At 41.8% G+C, this 14,188-nt stretch overlaps 1 protein-coding gene across 9 annotated transcripts in view; it reads right to left on the minus strand.

The window, feature by feature from the left end:
• The window catches only part of MAST3 (microtubule associated serine/threonine kinase 3), a 228,411-nt gene that overhangs the window by 67,394 nt on the left and 146,829 nt on the right, over positions 1-14,188 (minus strand). For all 9 annotated transcript variants that reach the window (XM_073545045.1, XM_073545020.1, XM_073545037.1 and 6 more), the window contains 6 exons: positions 9,876-10,033; positions 7,779-7,854; positions 6,534-6,743; positions 6,187-6,288; positions 5,223-5,355; positions 5,069-5,130 (listed from right to left, as the gene is read on the minus strand). In XM_073545045.1, coding sequence (XP_073401146.1) covers positions 5,069-5,130; positions 5,223-5,355; positions 6,187-6,288; positions 6,534-6,743; positions 7,779-7,854; positions 9,876-10,033 — 741 coding nt within the window. The remainder of the gene's footprint in view (positions 1-5,068; positions 5,131-5,222; positions 5,356-6,186; positions 6,289-6,533; positions 6,744-7,778; positions 7,855-9,875; positions 10,034-14,188) is intronic.

A 14,188-nucleotide genomic window follows, 5' to 3' on the forward strand; every position in this document is an offset into this window, starting at 1 on the left:
CAGCAGTCAGTATTACACAGGATGGGATTAGATACACAGCTCAGCAGTCAGGATCACACAGGATAGGATTAGATACACAGCTCAGCAGTCAGTATCACACAGGATGGGATTAGATACACAGCTCAGCAGTCAGTATCACACAGGAGAGGATTAGATACACGGCTCAGCAGTCAGTATCACACGAGAGGATTAGATACACAGCTCAGCAGTCAGCATCACACAGGAGAGGATTAGATACACAGCTCAGCAGTCCGTATCACACAGGATAGGATTAGACACACAGCTCAGCAGTCAGTATCACACAGGAGAGGATTAGATACACGGCTCAGCAGACAGTATCACACGAGAGGATTAGATACACAGCTCAGCAGACAGTATCACACAGGAGAAGATTAGATACACAGCTCAGCAGTCAGCATCAAACAGGGGAGGATTAGATACACGGCTCAGCAGTCAGTATCACACGATAGGATTAGATACACAGCTCAGCAGTCAGCATCACACAGGAGAGGATTAGATACACAGCTCAGCAGTCCGTATCACACAGGATAGGATTAGACACACAGCTCAGCAGTCAGTATCACACAGGAGAGGATTAGATACACGGCTCAGCAGACAGTATCACACGAGAGGATTAGATACACAGCTCAGCAGACAGTATCACACAGGAGAAGATTAGATACACAGCTCAGCAGTCAGCATCAAACAGGGGAGGATTAGATACACGGCTCAGCAGTCAGTATCACACGATAGGATTAGATACACAGCTCAGCAGTAAGCATTACACAGGAGAGGATTAGATACACAGCTCAGCAGTCAGCATCACACAGAAGATTAGATACACAGCTCAGCAGTCAGCATCACACAGGGGAGGATTAGATACACGGCTCAGCATGCATCACACGAGAGGATTAGATACACAGCTCAGCAGTCAGCATCAAACAGGGGAGGATTAAATACACGGCTCAGTCTATCACAGAGGATTAGATACACGGCTCAGCAGACAGCATCACACAGGAGAGGATTAAATACACAGGTCAGCAGTCAGCATCACACAGGAGAGGATTAGATACACAGCTCAGCAGACAGTATCACACAGGACAGTATTACAAATATGCCCACACTGGTGAAACTTCCAGCCCCCCCCCCAATTATACACTAGACTATGGGCTGTATATGTCACTGTCCTCAGACAGCCATAAAAGCTCTCATAAAAGGGAAGGTGTCAGATTACCGGAGATCACTGGGGCTGTGAGTGAGGAGGTGGAGACAGAGCAGCAGGAAGCACAGTGCAGAAAGTGGAGCTCAGCAGATAGCACTGGGCTACAGTAAAATGGCGCCCAGCCACACCTACAGCAGTGAATGGTGCGGCCCACAGGGGCGTGCCCAGTTCACTGCTAATGAGGCTGCAATGTTAGACATGGGGTCGGGAGCCGACCGCAGTCTCCTATGTCCAGGGACGGCCATATTTGCAGACTGTACGAGTCCTCCACAGATCTGCAAATCAAGATGGCAGCGCCCAGTGGCTACATTAAAACATTATTACAAACAAACCATAAATCCTAGTTAGTACAACATTTGCTGAAACATGTTTGTCCAGTTTTGGGCACCACATTTAAAAAAAAAAAAAAAAAAAAAAAGACATCAACAAACTGGAGCAAGTTCAGAAAAGAGCAACCAGAATGGTGACCGGTCTGCAAACCCTGTCTTATGAGGAAAGGTTGCAGGATTTGGGATTGTTTAGTTTGCAAAAGAGAAGACTGAGAGGAGACTTAATAGCTGTCTACAAATATCTCAAGGGCTGTCATATTGTAGAAGGATCAACTTTATTCTCATTTGCACAAGGAAAGACTAGAAGCAATGGGATGAAACTGAATGGGAGGAGACACAGATTAGATATTAGAAAAAACTTTTTGACAGTTAGAGTGATCAATGAGTGGAACAGGCTGCCACGAGAAGTGGTGAGTTCTCCTTCAATGGAAGTCTTCAAACAGAGGCTGGACAGACATCTGACTGGGATGATTTAGCGAATCCTGCTTTGAGCAGGGGGTTGGACCAGATGGCCCAGAGGTCCCTTCCAACTCTACGATTCTATGATTTACTCTTTTTTTGCAAGTTATATAAAATTGCGGCACCTTCCCTTTAAGAAAGATAGTTGGAAAGATAAATGGAGAGTCGTGGAAGTATATGGGCATAAGACAGGGCCCGAGTGTCGAGATAGAAACAAGTCCCACCATTTGCTTACCCATAAATGTATGGCAGATCATTACCAATGTATTGGGAACACAATGAGAGGACTACCGAAATGTGATCTCTACAGGACAGGAGGCATCATCCTAATATGAGGCATAGTGGTGAAGCTGCAATATTTTAGGATTTTTTTGTATTGATTGCAATCTGAAACATCTAACCATTTTTGCTGATTTTGACGCAGGCTCAGAAACAGAGCCTGCATTATTGCTGGAGGAGGATAGCTATGTTATTCGGCCATTATCTGCCCCTAAGGATATATGAAGGTGCTAACTAAAAGCTATAAAGAATGTGCACATACATTTCCATCTAAAAACAACATGCTATTTGTACATTTAGTCTTTTTAGCGTCTTATCTGCTTCAGTTTTCCAAATACATCACACAGTTAAAAGAAGTGACCGAAGCATTCTTCAGGAGACTTCTGCCCCCAAGTGAAGGCGCACTATACTTTACAGTTCAGGTGAATGAGAAAGCTCAAAAGATTCCAGGATGTCTTTTTGAGCATTTTTTTCCAGCGCTTTTGCATGTAAAACATCTAGTGGTTTGTTCATTGATGAATGGAGTAAAAAAAAAAAAAAAAAATTCCAGAAAATGCTCAAATATATTGATGGGAAAAAAAAAAAACAAAAACTGATGCAAAATGAATAAAAAATTGCTAATTGTGGTATCTCAACGTTCGTAAAAATCTGATCAAAACAAAAATAATGAATTTCTGAATATTTTCTGCCACTTACAGTTTACTTGTTTATTTTACACACACAGTTTTGTCACCGCCACAATAGTAAGAACTTGGAAAATCATATTTGATCATAATCAAGTTTTTACTGCATAATGAGCGCTGAAGAAAGAATACCCAAAGAACTATTGTGAAGCTGTGTTTTTTGTTGACTTTCAGTGCCACTTGGAATTCTGTCCCTTTTCCAGTACATTGAATGGTAAAATGCACAGGACAATTCAAAAGGACAACTCATCCCACAAAAACCAATCCTTTATACAGCTTTATACAGACATGTCAATTCTTTCTGCGGATTCTGCTGCGATTTGCCATCTGCTCCATTGTAGAGATGGAAAACGGCAGGGCAAACCCGCAGGTCTTCTGACCTGTGGATTTACCTGCGGATTATACAAAATCCACATGGACAAATCTGCAGAGCATTCCTAAGGGTTAAAAGTTGACCAGCAATTTCTCATTTTTACAACATTTTTTTTTTCTGGGACCACATCACATTTGAAGTCACTTTGAGGGGTCTATATGATAGAAAAGTGACACCATTCTAAAAACTGAACCCCTCAAGGTGCTCAAAACCACATTCAAGAAGTTCATTAACCCTTCAGGTGCGTCACACGAATTTTTTTGAAGGAAAAAACAAAAAAAAAACAAACATTTAACTTTTTTCACAAAAAAATTACTTCAGGTCCAATTTTTATTTTACCAAGGGTAACAGGAGAAATTGGACCACAGAAGTTATTGTGCAATTTGTCCTGAGTACGCTTATACCCTACATGTGGGGGTAAAACACTGTTTGGGCGCATGGCAGAGCTCGGAAGGGAAGGCGCACCATTTGACTTTATCAATGCAAAATTGGCTGGAATTGAGATCAGAGCCATGTCGCGTTTGGAGAGCACCTGATGTGCCCAAACAGTGGAAACCCCCCCAATTATAACTCCAACCCGAACCTCAACACACCCCAAACCCTAATCTCAGCCCTAACCCTATAAACAATTTTTTGCAATAAAAAGCGTCTTTTAGGGTGTGACAGCTGCCAAACAAAAACCCACTATAAATAGTAAATCAAACCCCCCCTTTATCACCCCCTTAGTTAGGGTAAATTAATAATATTAAAAAAAAAAAAAAAAAAGATTTTTATTGTAAAACTAGTTTTTGCATCACCACATTGAGAGCTATAATTTTTCCATATTTTGGCCCACAGAGTCATGTGAGGTCTTATTTTTTGCAGGACAAGTTGACATTTTTATTGGTACCATTTTCGGGCACTTGACATTTTTTGATTGCTTTTTACTCCAATTTTTGGGACACAGAATGAACAAAAACCAGCAATTCATGAATTTTTTGGGGGGTGCGTTTACACCGCTCCGTGGTAATAAAGTGGTTTTATTCTTCGTGTTAGTACGGTTACAGCGATACCTCATTTATTTTTTTTTATGTTTTGGCGCTTTTATACAATAAACTATTTTATATAAAAAATAATTATTTATTCCGCGAGCTATAACTTATTTTTTCGCTGATAACGCTGTATGGCGGCTCGTTTTTTTTTTGCAGGACAAGATGACGTTTTCAGCGGTACCATGTTTATTTAGATCTGTCATTTTGATCGCGTGTTATTGCACTTTTTGTTTTTTGCTTTTTTTTTTTTTTTTTTTTTGAAGGGATTCACTAAAGGAGTTAACTAGTGGGACAGTTTTATTGGGTTGGTTGTTATGGACGCGGCCATACTAAATGTGTACTTTTGCACGCAGGGAGCCCCCTCCCTGCGCGATTCTTCCCTATGCCCCCGGAACACTGCGATCATATTTGAGCGCAGTGTGCTGGGGGTTAATGTGCTGGGAGCGGTCCGTGACAGCTGTGATAATCAGCTGTCACCCAGCGGCAATCAGCTGCGCTCCCCTCGTAAGAGCAGCTGATCGCGATGACGTACTATCCCGTCCACGGTCATACGGGCCCGGGTCACCTGGACGGGATAGTACGTCGTATGTCGGGAAGGGGTTAACATACAAGCCGAAATTAAATAAAAAAGGTTTTTTTCTGATGACGCATTCCATTTAAATGTGGTTAAGATTGTCTGTCTCAGGCCTTACATCTTGGAATTCTTCTTGCTGCAGTGTAGATTCAGAATCATAACTATCCAGTTGAACAATCTCTGTAAAAGAGAATTAATGGTTACTATTCATTTTTTGGAAGTCTCACCATAAATAGGAAGGATACAATGACACCACACAGTTTATAATTCACCTTCTAGTGGATCCTTTGTGAGCCCCAATTGGCTGATGATGTAACGTGGAATGTCAGTCTTTATACCCTGGCCCTCCTTGGCATGACCCTCGGCAGCCTCTAACAAATGGTAAAACTGCTCTGGATCAAATTCCTATACAGAAAAAAAAAAAAAAAACGTATTCCGAGACCGACTTAAAGGACCAACCCTTGGGTAATTGCAACAGTGCCCCGTGTTAAAGAAAAAACGCATATCCTCGCCTCCTGAATCGGCACAGTCCCAGCAATGTCAGTGCTCACACTTCTGTCATCCGAAACAGTTTAGTCCGAGAAAAGTGTGAGCGCCGACAGACACAGTGCGGAAATTGCTTGAATGACGCTGGTCTGGGAGGGGAGTGTACAATGTGTTTTTTTTATTTTACATTGGCTATTTTATTTAAAAAGTGGTGGATAACCACATCAGCAAAGTCTACAATATAGAAGGAAAATAACTATACCTAAAATCCACGGCTAAGAAACTGCCATAGTGACAAGTACAGCGACTTTTTTTGGCTATTGAAAAAAATTACAATTAAAATATTAATTTTATAAAAAGTTTTTATTTTAACTTATTTTGGATTACCATATAGGGGATAGATCAAAACCTAAATTCAAGTGCTTCTGTGGGAAAAACAAACAAACAAAAAAAAAAAGGAGTCTTCTAATAGGAAAATGGTACAGATCATGTCTCCAGGCCGTTCCTTGGTTGCTCTACAAAATATTTTGCCAGGATTTGAACATTAATTATGCAGCAAAACTCATAAAAGCATGACCTACCATAAGTATAAAGTGACATTTCCAATCAGATTTTAGTAACAAGGTTTAAGGTCCCAGCACACACCACAAATTTGTTTGCAACAAATCCACTGTGGATTTTCCCACAACTTTGTGCCACGTAAGGCATTTGCTGTGGATTTGGTTGTTGAACTGGAATAAAGACAATTACCAGACACTCAAGGAGTCTTGCAGGACGTGCAATAACCATCAGCAACTTTCTTGCCAGCTGAACAATGAAAGTCACTTCTTCACTCTCTGAGCGATTGTAGGCCTGAAACAGATAAAAATAAGTCACATTACCACTAAAATAAGCTAGAAGACCGCATAAGGTTTTACTTTTCACTAAATGAAGAGATCTTGACCACTTGAAGGCTATGTGCATCTTCTCAAACACTATTCATTTTCTCAAAGCAACTTTATCTGCGGTTACTGTAACCCAACATTTTTTTCTTTCCATGGGAAAATAATAATGATGCTTTGGAAACTTAAGTCTCAATTATTCCTTAAATATCTTACATCTTCTAGCATCTTTTCCAATTTCTCCTGCAATTCCACAAAGTATCTAGAGGTAACTAGAGCCCCCTTCGATTTATCCAGACAATCTCGGGCCAGCTCAATGATCTGGTGATGTATAAAGCCAAGGACGCCATCGGCAAGAGGTAAGGTTCGACTAGGGCAGAGACTTGTTATAATGTCTTCGAGCCTCTCCTCCATTTGTGCGGTTGCCTAGAGTATAGAAATATAGGGAAACTACAATCAAAGAAAATCAATGGGATTAATCACTTGAAAAGACAAAAGGCATTATCCGAACATTCTCATGTGCTATCCGAGTGTCTTCGTCGTGCTCAAAAACTATGTTAGAGTCCCAGCGCCTGTATGTCATGCGTCTGTTCGACAGCTGTAACACATACAGGGATTGCCTGTTTGTTAGACAATTCCAGGAATATGTTGTGGCTGTCGACCAGCCGCGAAACATGCAGACGCGGGGACTCGAACATATTTTTCAAGCACACCGAAGTCACTTGGATAGCACCCGAGCATGATCAGATAACACCTTATCCCAGCACGTTCGCTCATCACTAGTTGTCCGTAATGCTCATCACAATAAAACAGGCTTTGAAAAAAGTTTTCTTGATAACACATAACTGCAAATAATTTCCACCCAGACTTGTATTACTGTTGTGCAAAGCCCCCCAAACACGTCAGATAGCTTTTCCATCAAACAAACGTTTGGGCGGCAGCCATTCCCCCTCCCCGATATTCAGCAGTCCTCAGCTGCCTAAGCGATCACATATTCTCTACATGAAAGAGGTGATGCCAGATATATCTCGCGATCAAACAGATTAGTCGAACTTAACTGCTGCCAAGCTACCTTAGATGGGAAAAAAAAAAAAAAACCTAGAGCATTACTGACCCTCCCCTGGTCCAATACTGTTTCCACTGCTGCCCAAGTCCATGTTTGCTGGAGTGGCGATGTTTCAGAGTACAGCACTTTTACCAATGTAGATGGCACGAGCTGCTAAGCTCAGTGACTAGCTGAAGCGCTGTAAAGAGGACTTCTCCATTGTTGCCAAAACAACAGACTTGGCCAGTGATGAAAACATGTCACTGTTTAAAAATTGCCTATAGTACTTGCTCAGAAAATTTGAAATCTCTCATACAGATGAATGGAGACAGCAAGGAACATGCAGCTCGCTCTGCTCTCCTGACAGAGCCCCATTTTACATCCAATATATGCTACAGATTCCACGACGCACCTACCTTGGGGAATCTTTCCTTGTAAACATGATTCATCATAATGATCTCATTATCAAAATTTGTAGACGCTCGGCCAGGGCTGAAGGATAAACAAAGGAGTCATTTCAGACAATCTATAACTGAACATTAAACAATGTTATCATAAGCATCACCATCTTTTATTTTACGGGTTGGTCCGGTACCTAAAATGTTCCTTTTAAAATGCCTATCTTTACATCCTTTACAAATAGTCATCAGGGAGCGGTGACAGAAGCTGTGTAAGTGACACCAGCGACACCTCACAGCTTCTAGCACCTCCCTCAAACGAATAGTCATCAGGGGGCGGCTCTGGTGTCACTCTGCCCCCTAGTGCATTGTTTCACAGTTAGATGATAGAAGCTCACCTCTCCCGCAGCGTCTATCACCATGACTATGGATCCAAGACATTTTAAGAGGGTGGGGAAACTGTAGCAAGTAACTGCAGCGCTGACCCTGATGTCATGCATCAGGAGGGGTGACGGACACTGCCAGGTGAGTGCAGCCCCAGCCTCCTAGGATGACACATTTGAGACTCCTCTCAAACAAAACATCACAGGAAGGGATGTGTAAAAAAACAAACAAACATACATTGAGGGATTAGATAGATTGAAGTGTAGGAGATTGTATAATAAAAGGTAATTACAAAAATGGTTAGGGTGTAAAGATATTTAGAAAGGACATTTTAGGTACTGGTGATCCTATTAATGTAAGCAAGGAGTGCAGGCTACACTAGTCAAAGCACAAGAAGATATGGAATTAAATTGCAAAAAACACAAGGAGAAATAATTCCACAGTACAAGGAATATAAAAAAAGAGCACGAGTCAAAAAGAGAGAAAGATAAGAAGGGAAGGAGGAAAACAAAAAGGAGAAGAGGTATAGAAAAAAAAAAAAACAAGACAAAAAGTAAGGATTCAAGATTGGACATCCTGAAGCTGTAGGCACTTTTTTTTTTAAAATACATTTACACTGTCTTCAGACCACTTTACTGCATTTCATTCCTTTACGAATTCATACTAAAATGGACAATAGTCGCTTTATAAAATTGACCAAATCTACTCCATGATGACAATGCAAATTGTATGCCATTAACAAAAATATTAAAAATTGTTAAATGTCACATTTACATAAGTATTTAGGCCAGTCACCTGCTACTCAATTAGGGCATGTCTCCTGGCAGCAACTACAGCTTCAAGTCAGACACTATAAGGTTGGCAAAACCAGAATTTAAGGAATTTGTCTTCTTTTCGGCAGGTCCTCCTGCGTTCTGCTCAGATGGGATGCACCAATATAGAGATTTTTTTTTTTTTTTTATAGATCTGTGCAAAAATAATCGGTCAAGTTTAATTCTGATCTGGTGCTCAGCCGCTCAACTTGTGTCAAAGTCATTTCTACTTTGTGCTTAGCATCATTGTCCTGCTGATAAATTAATAGTCGCCTCAGTCTTAGGACCAAAGCATCCATCGCACAATTCAGGTAGTCACTGCTCCTCTTAATGCTACAGTTTCTGAAAACTACTCTTAACAGCATCGTTCTGCCGCCATCACGCTTTGCATTAGGAATGGATCAAGTGATGAATGGTGCTCAAGAGAGCTAGCTTGGTTTTATCAGATTACTGAATCTTATTTCTCATGGTACGCAAGTGCCTTCTCAAATTCCCATAAGGCTCTCACTTTTCCTTGCCATTTCTAAGAAGTGGTTTTCATCTGCCCACTCTTACAGAAGACCAGCTTTAGGAAGAGGCCTTAGGTGGCTCCGAACTTCCTGCATTTATAACTAATGAAAGGCCATGTACTTTAGGACTTTCAAATTTGCAGGAATTATTTTGAACCCTTCTCAAGATTGGTGACTAAAAACCCTTTTGAAAAAGTCCAATGTACACAAATACATATGTATCTTGAAAGTCCAAAGCAGAATATTACACCGTGAAGATAAAAAAAAACTTGAAACAGTATTCATGTAAAGGTCTTTAACAAAATGGTCCAAAAATCACACTAATCAAAGTCCAGTGCTATCGGATTAATGTAAGTAGACACCATGTCCCCATTACAAATTCCTTTTGAAAACCAAAGCAGACCTCTTACCTGAGGCTTCGGGAACGAGGGCGCATGCATGGAGAACGCCTTCCATCCTCATCTGTGACGCTCTCTGTGCTCCGGAAGTGTTTGGAGAGAAAGTGCAATTCATCAGCAGTGGGCTGGAAGGGCAATTGGTGTAACCTCTCCTGGGAGGAGGAGGAAGACTGCAGAAAAGAAAAAAAAAGGGAAATAAAAAGGAAGCAGCAAGACAACATGAAAATCAGGAGTGTGTTATGTATACAATAAATCATTGGAGCACAAAGTCTTAAAACAAAAAAAATCTCCTAACTGCTACCTTAAAAGGGAACTTGTCACTACATCCATGTTGCCCGAACAATGGGCAGCACGAATCAGAGCCTGACTGCAGAGGCGTTGTGGTAATTCAGAGAAAACCATCTGAAAAGTCTCTAGCCCCGCTCCGGTAGGGAAAGACCTGCTATCCAAATGGAGCTAGGCAGGGAGAAATCCAGGACAGCCACATCAGACTAGTTAGGTCTCGCACTATGGTCCCCTGCCGCCTGTACAGTTTTCTCTGAAACGTTATAATGATTCAAAGAGTATACCTGTGATGCTAGTCACTACTCACGGACAGGTCGTGAGGCAGAAAAGGCAGATGCTTCAGGGTCAGTACCAAGAAAGCACATAGTAAACTAAGAGAACAGACAAGGAGTAAGTCAGATCACAGTCCAGGGTCAGAATACCAGAGATATGGCGGATAAGCAAAGAGGCAATAACAAACACGTAGTCAGAACACAGAATAAAAGGTCAGGCAGCAGATCAGAAGTCACAGGACAGGAATAGGGCAAACATAACAGAGTAGAAGCTTTTGAATGGCAGTGATCTGGGCCAGTCAGCTCATCAAATCGCAGGGCAATTACTAAGAACAGGGAGCACCTGGAGAAATCTCTGCACTTCCCAGTCTCAGATAGGGCACTGAGCTGTCAATCATCAAGCACCGGCAGCTCAGCACAGGATAGGATGACAAAGCTGTCCATTACAGAGTCCCAGACACTGAGCAGAGGAATCGTGACAATACCTTGCTGCAATTGCACAGTCAGGCTCCCAGTCATGTAGTTCGTTGCTAATGCAGCATGAATCTAATGAGAGATTGCCTTTAAAGTAGCAGTCTGGCAATTTATTTCATTTTGACATACCCCTAGTCATAATTCCTAATATGCTCAGCGCAAGTATAAAAATACTGACCGATCGCTGGCTTTTTTCATACCCAGTGCCATTCCAATCCTTTTCTGCACCACGTGTCAGTTTCTCATTAGCCAGCTAACAGGGCACCTTCTGAATCTCGATGCAAGTCTCAGATTTGCATTAAGACAGACTAAGGTTGTGTGCACACGCTGCTTTTTTTTGCGTTTTCGCAGCGTTTTTCCGCTGCGGAATCGCTGCGAAAACGCAAAAAACCCCGCATCCCATGCAATCCTATGGGATTCCGCAATGCTGTGCTAATGCTGCGGATTTTTCCGCTGCGGAACCACATAGCAGAAAAATCTGCAGCACGCCCATTCTTTTTGCGGAATCGCGGCGATTCCTCACCCTTAGTAGGATTACGTTGATCTGCTTACTTTCCACATGTGGCTATGCCCACCATGCGCTAAGTAAGTGGATCATGTGCGGATGGTACCCAGGATCTGGAGGAGAGGGCCGTCGGAAGGTGAGAACTTTTTTTTTAATTATTTTAACATCCTACCTATCACATTCGAAGCGATGGTAATCGCTTGGAATGCGCAAGCATTCCGCAAGCGAAAAACGCTTGCAAAACGCTTGTTTTTGCATGCGTTTTACCCGCGGCAGGAGTGTGGAAATGTTGCGGAAATTTCTGCAGCATTTCTGCAACGTGGGTACATAGCCTTAGGCTGTGTGCACACGTCTGGAATTCCCGGATTTTATACGTTTGTCGAGTTTTTGCCATTGTATTCAATGGCATTCCGCACATGCTGTGCTAATGCTTTGTATTTTTTCGCGGCAAAATCGCATCGCAGAAAAATACGCAGCATGCCCATTCTGTGTGCGTAATCGTGGGATTTCCGCACACACAGGAATGCATTGTTCCGCTTACTTTCCGCATGTGGCTATGGCCACCATGCGCAAAGTAAGCGGATCATGTGCGGATGGTACCTAGGGTCTGGAGGAGATTCTCCTCCATTCTCAGGGTACCATATCCCTGTAAAAAAATAGAATTAAAATAAAAAAAACGGTGTTATTCTCACCTTCCGGCGTCCTGCGCAGCGTTCCCAGGCCTCAGCGATGCTCCCGCCAACTCCCATTCCCAGTGATGCCTTGAGACAATGACCTTTGATGAAGTCGCGGTCTCTAATTACGCTTGCAAAACGCTAGATAAAATGCAGGAAATACGCAGGAATTACGAATGCAGAATTCTAGCGTATTTCCCGCAGCAGGGAGTTGCGGAATTCCCGCGGCAATTCCACAACATGTGCATATAGCCTTAAGGTCCACATGAAAGAATCCTAATGATGTGGTGCAGAAAGGGATTATGATGGTTCTGGGAATTGAAGAAAGCAGCGATTGGTAATTTTAATATACAGCTCTGACAAAAAGAGACCACTGCAAAGTTTTTAGTTTGTCTGATTTCTCTCTTTATAGGTATATTTGAGTAAAATGTAAATTGCTCTTTTATTCTATAAACTACTGACATGTCTCCGAATTTCCAAGCACGAAATTTTGTATTTATTTTCAGAAAATCAGAAATGGTCAAAATAACAAAAAAGTGCAGTGCTTGCAGACCTCAAATAATGCTAAGAAAACAAAGTTCATAATCATTTAGAAACAACAATACTAATGTTTTAACTCAGGAAGAGTTCAGTAATCAGTATTTTGTGGAATAACCATGATTGTTAATCACAGCTTTCATGCCTCTTGGCATGCTTTCCACCAGTATTTCACACTGCTTTTGGGTGACCTTATGCCACTCCTGGTAAAAAAAAAAAAAAAAAAATTAAGCAGTTCTTTGTTTGATGGCTTGTGACTATTCATCTTCCTCTTGATAACATTCCAGAGGTTTTCAATGGGGTTCAGGTCTGGAAATTGGGCTGGCCATGACAGGGATTTGATGTGGTGGTCCTTCATCCACACATTGATTGACCTAGCTGTATGGCATGGCGCATTGTTCTGCTGGAAAAAACAGTCCTCAGAGTTGGGGGAACATTGCCTGAGCAGAAGGAATCACCTGATTTTCCAGGATAACCTTGTATGCGGCTAGATTTATACGTCCTTCGCAAAAGATTAACCTGCCCAATTCCAGCCTTGCTGAAGCATCCCCAGATCTCCACCAAATTTCACAGTGGGTACAAGACACTGTGGCTTGTAGGCTTGTACGCCTCTCCAGGCCTCCGTCTAACCATTAGATGACCAGGTGTTGGGCAAAGCTGAAAATTAGACTCAGAAGATGATTATCTTACTCCTGTCCTCTATGGTCCAATCCTTATGGTTTTTGGAAAACGTCAGCCTGGCTCTCCTTTGCTTCTCATTGATGAAAGGCTTTTTTCTACCTTTACATGACTTGAGCCCTGCCTCTAGGAGCTTGTTACAAACTGTTCTTGCCGTGCACGTCACCCCAGCTGCCCTTTGCCATTCCTTTTGTAGGTCACTTGATGTCATCCTGCGGTAGCTGAATGACATTTGAATAAGAGGACAGTCATCCTGGTCAATGAAGAGTCATTTTCGCCCTCTGCCGGTCTGTAGCTTTGTTGTCCCCAGTTTCTGCTGCTTGACCTTGTTGTAATGAATTGCCGTCATAGAAATTTTAAGGATGGAGGCAACATTATGCTGTGTCCCTCTGCTAGTAAAGCCAGAATTGAGCCCTCCTTTTCCTCACTCAATACTTTTCTTTTCAACTCCTTTGGCATGGATAAAAGTTATTTTTTCATCCCTATTACTTTTGGAATATTACTAGCACTTGTTTTACCATCCAGCTTGCCCTATTGCAAGAGGATTGTGAACACCACAGCAGGTTTGTTTTTTTTTTTTTTTTATACTTTCCTTCGTTAAATAAGATTTGGTTCAGGTGATCACCTAATAAGAAGCACATTAAGTAGAATGAAGTGTACTCTGATTGGAATTCAACTGACACTGGAATGGAATGGCTGTCAGACATAGAGAAGCTGATTTTTATTTAACTGTGCAGTGGTCTCTTAATTTTTGGCAGAGCTGTATGTAATTTGCAAGCAATGTTTATAGCTAAAGGGGTTGATCAAAAAATTGACAGTGATACAACACCGGTTGTAACTTTCAAAAATGTATCATAAAACAAAAATGAGTCAGCCTAAAGGATCAGACTTTACTATTAA

The sequence above is a fragment of the Dendrobates tinctorius genome, unplaced genomic scaffold, assembly GCF_039654945.1.
Source record: "Dendrobates tinctorius isolate UK_male_01 unplaced genomic scaffold, ASM3965494v1 ptg000011l, whole genome shotgun sequence".
Taxonomy (NCBI): Eukaryota; Metazoa; Chordata; class Amphibia; order Anura; family Dendrobatidae; genus Dendrobates; species Dendrobates tinctorius.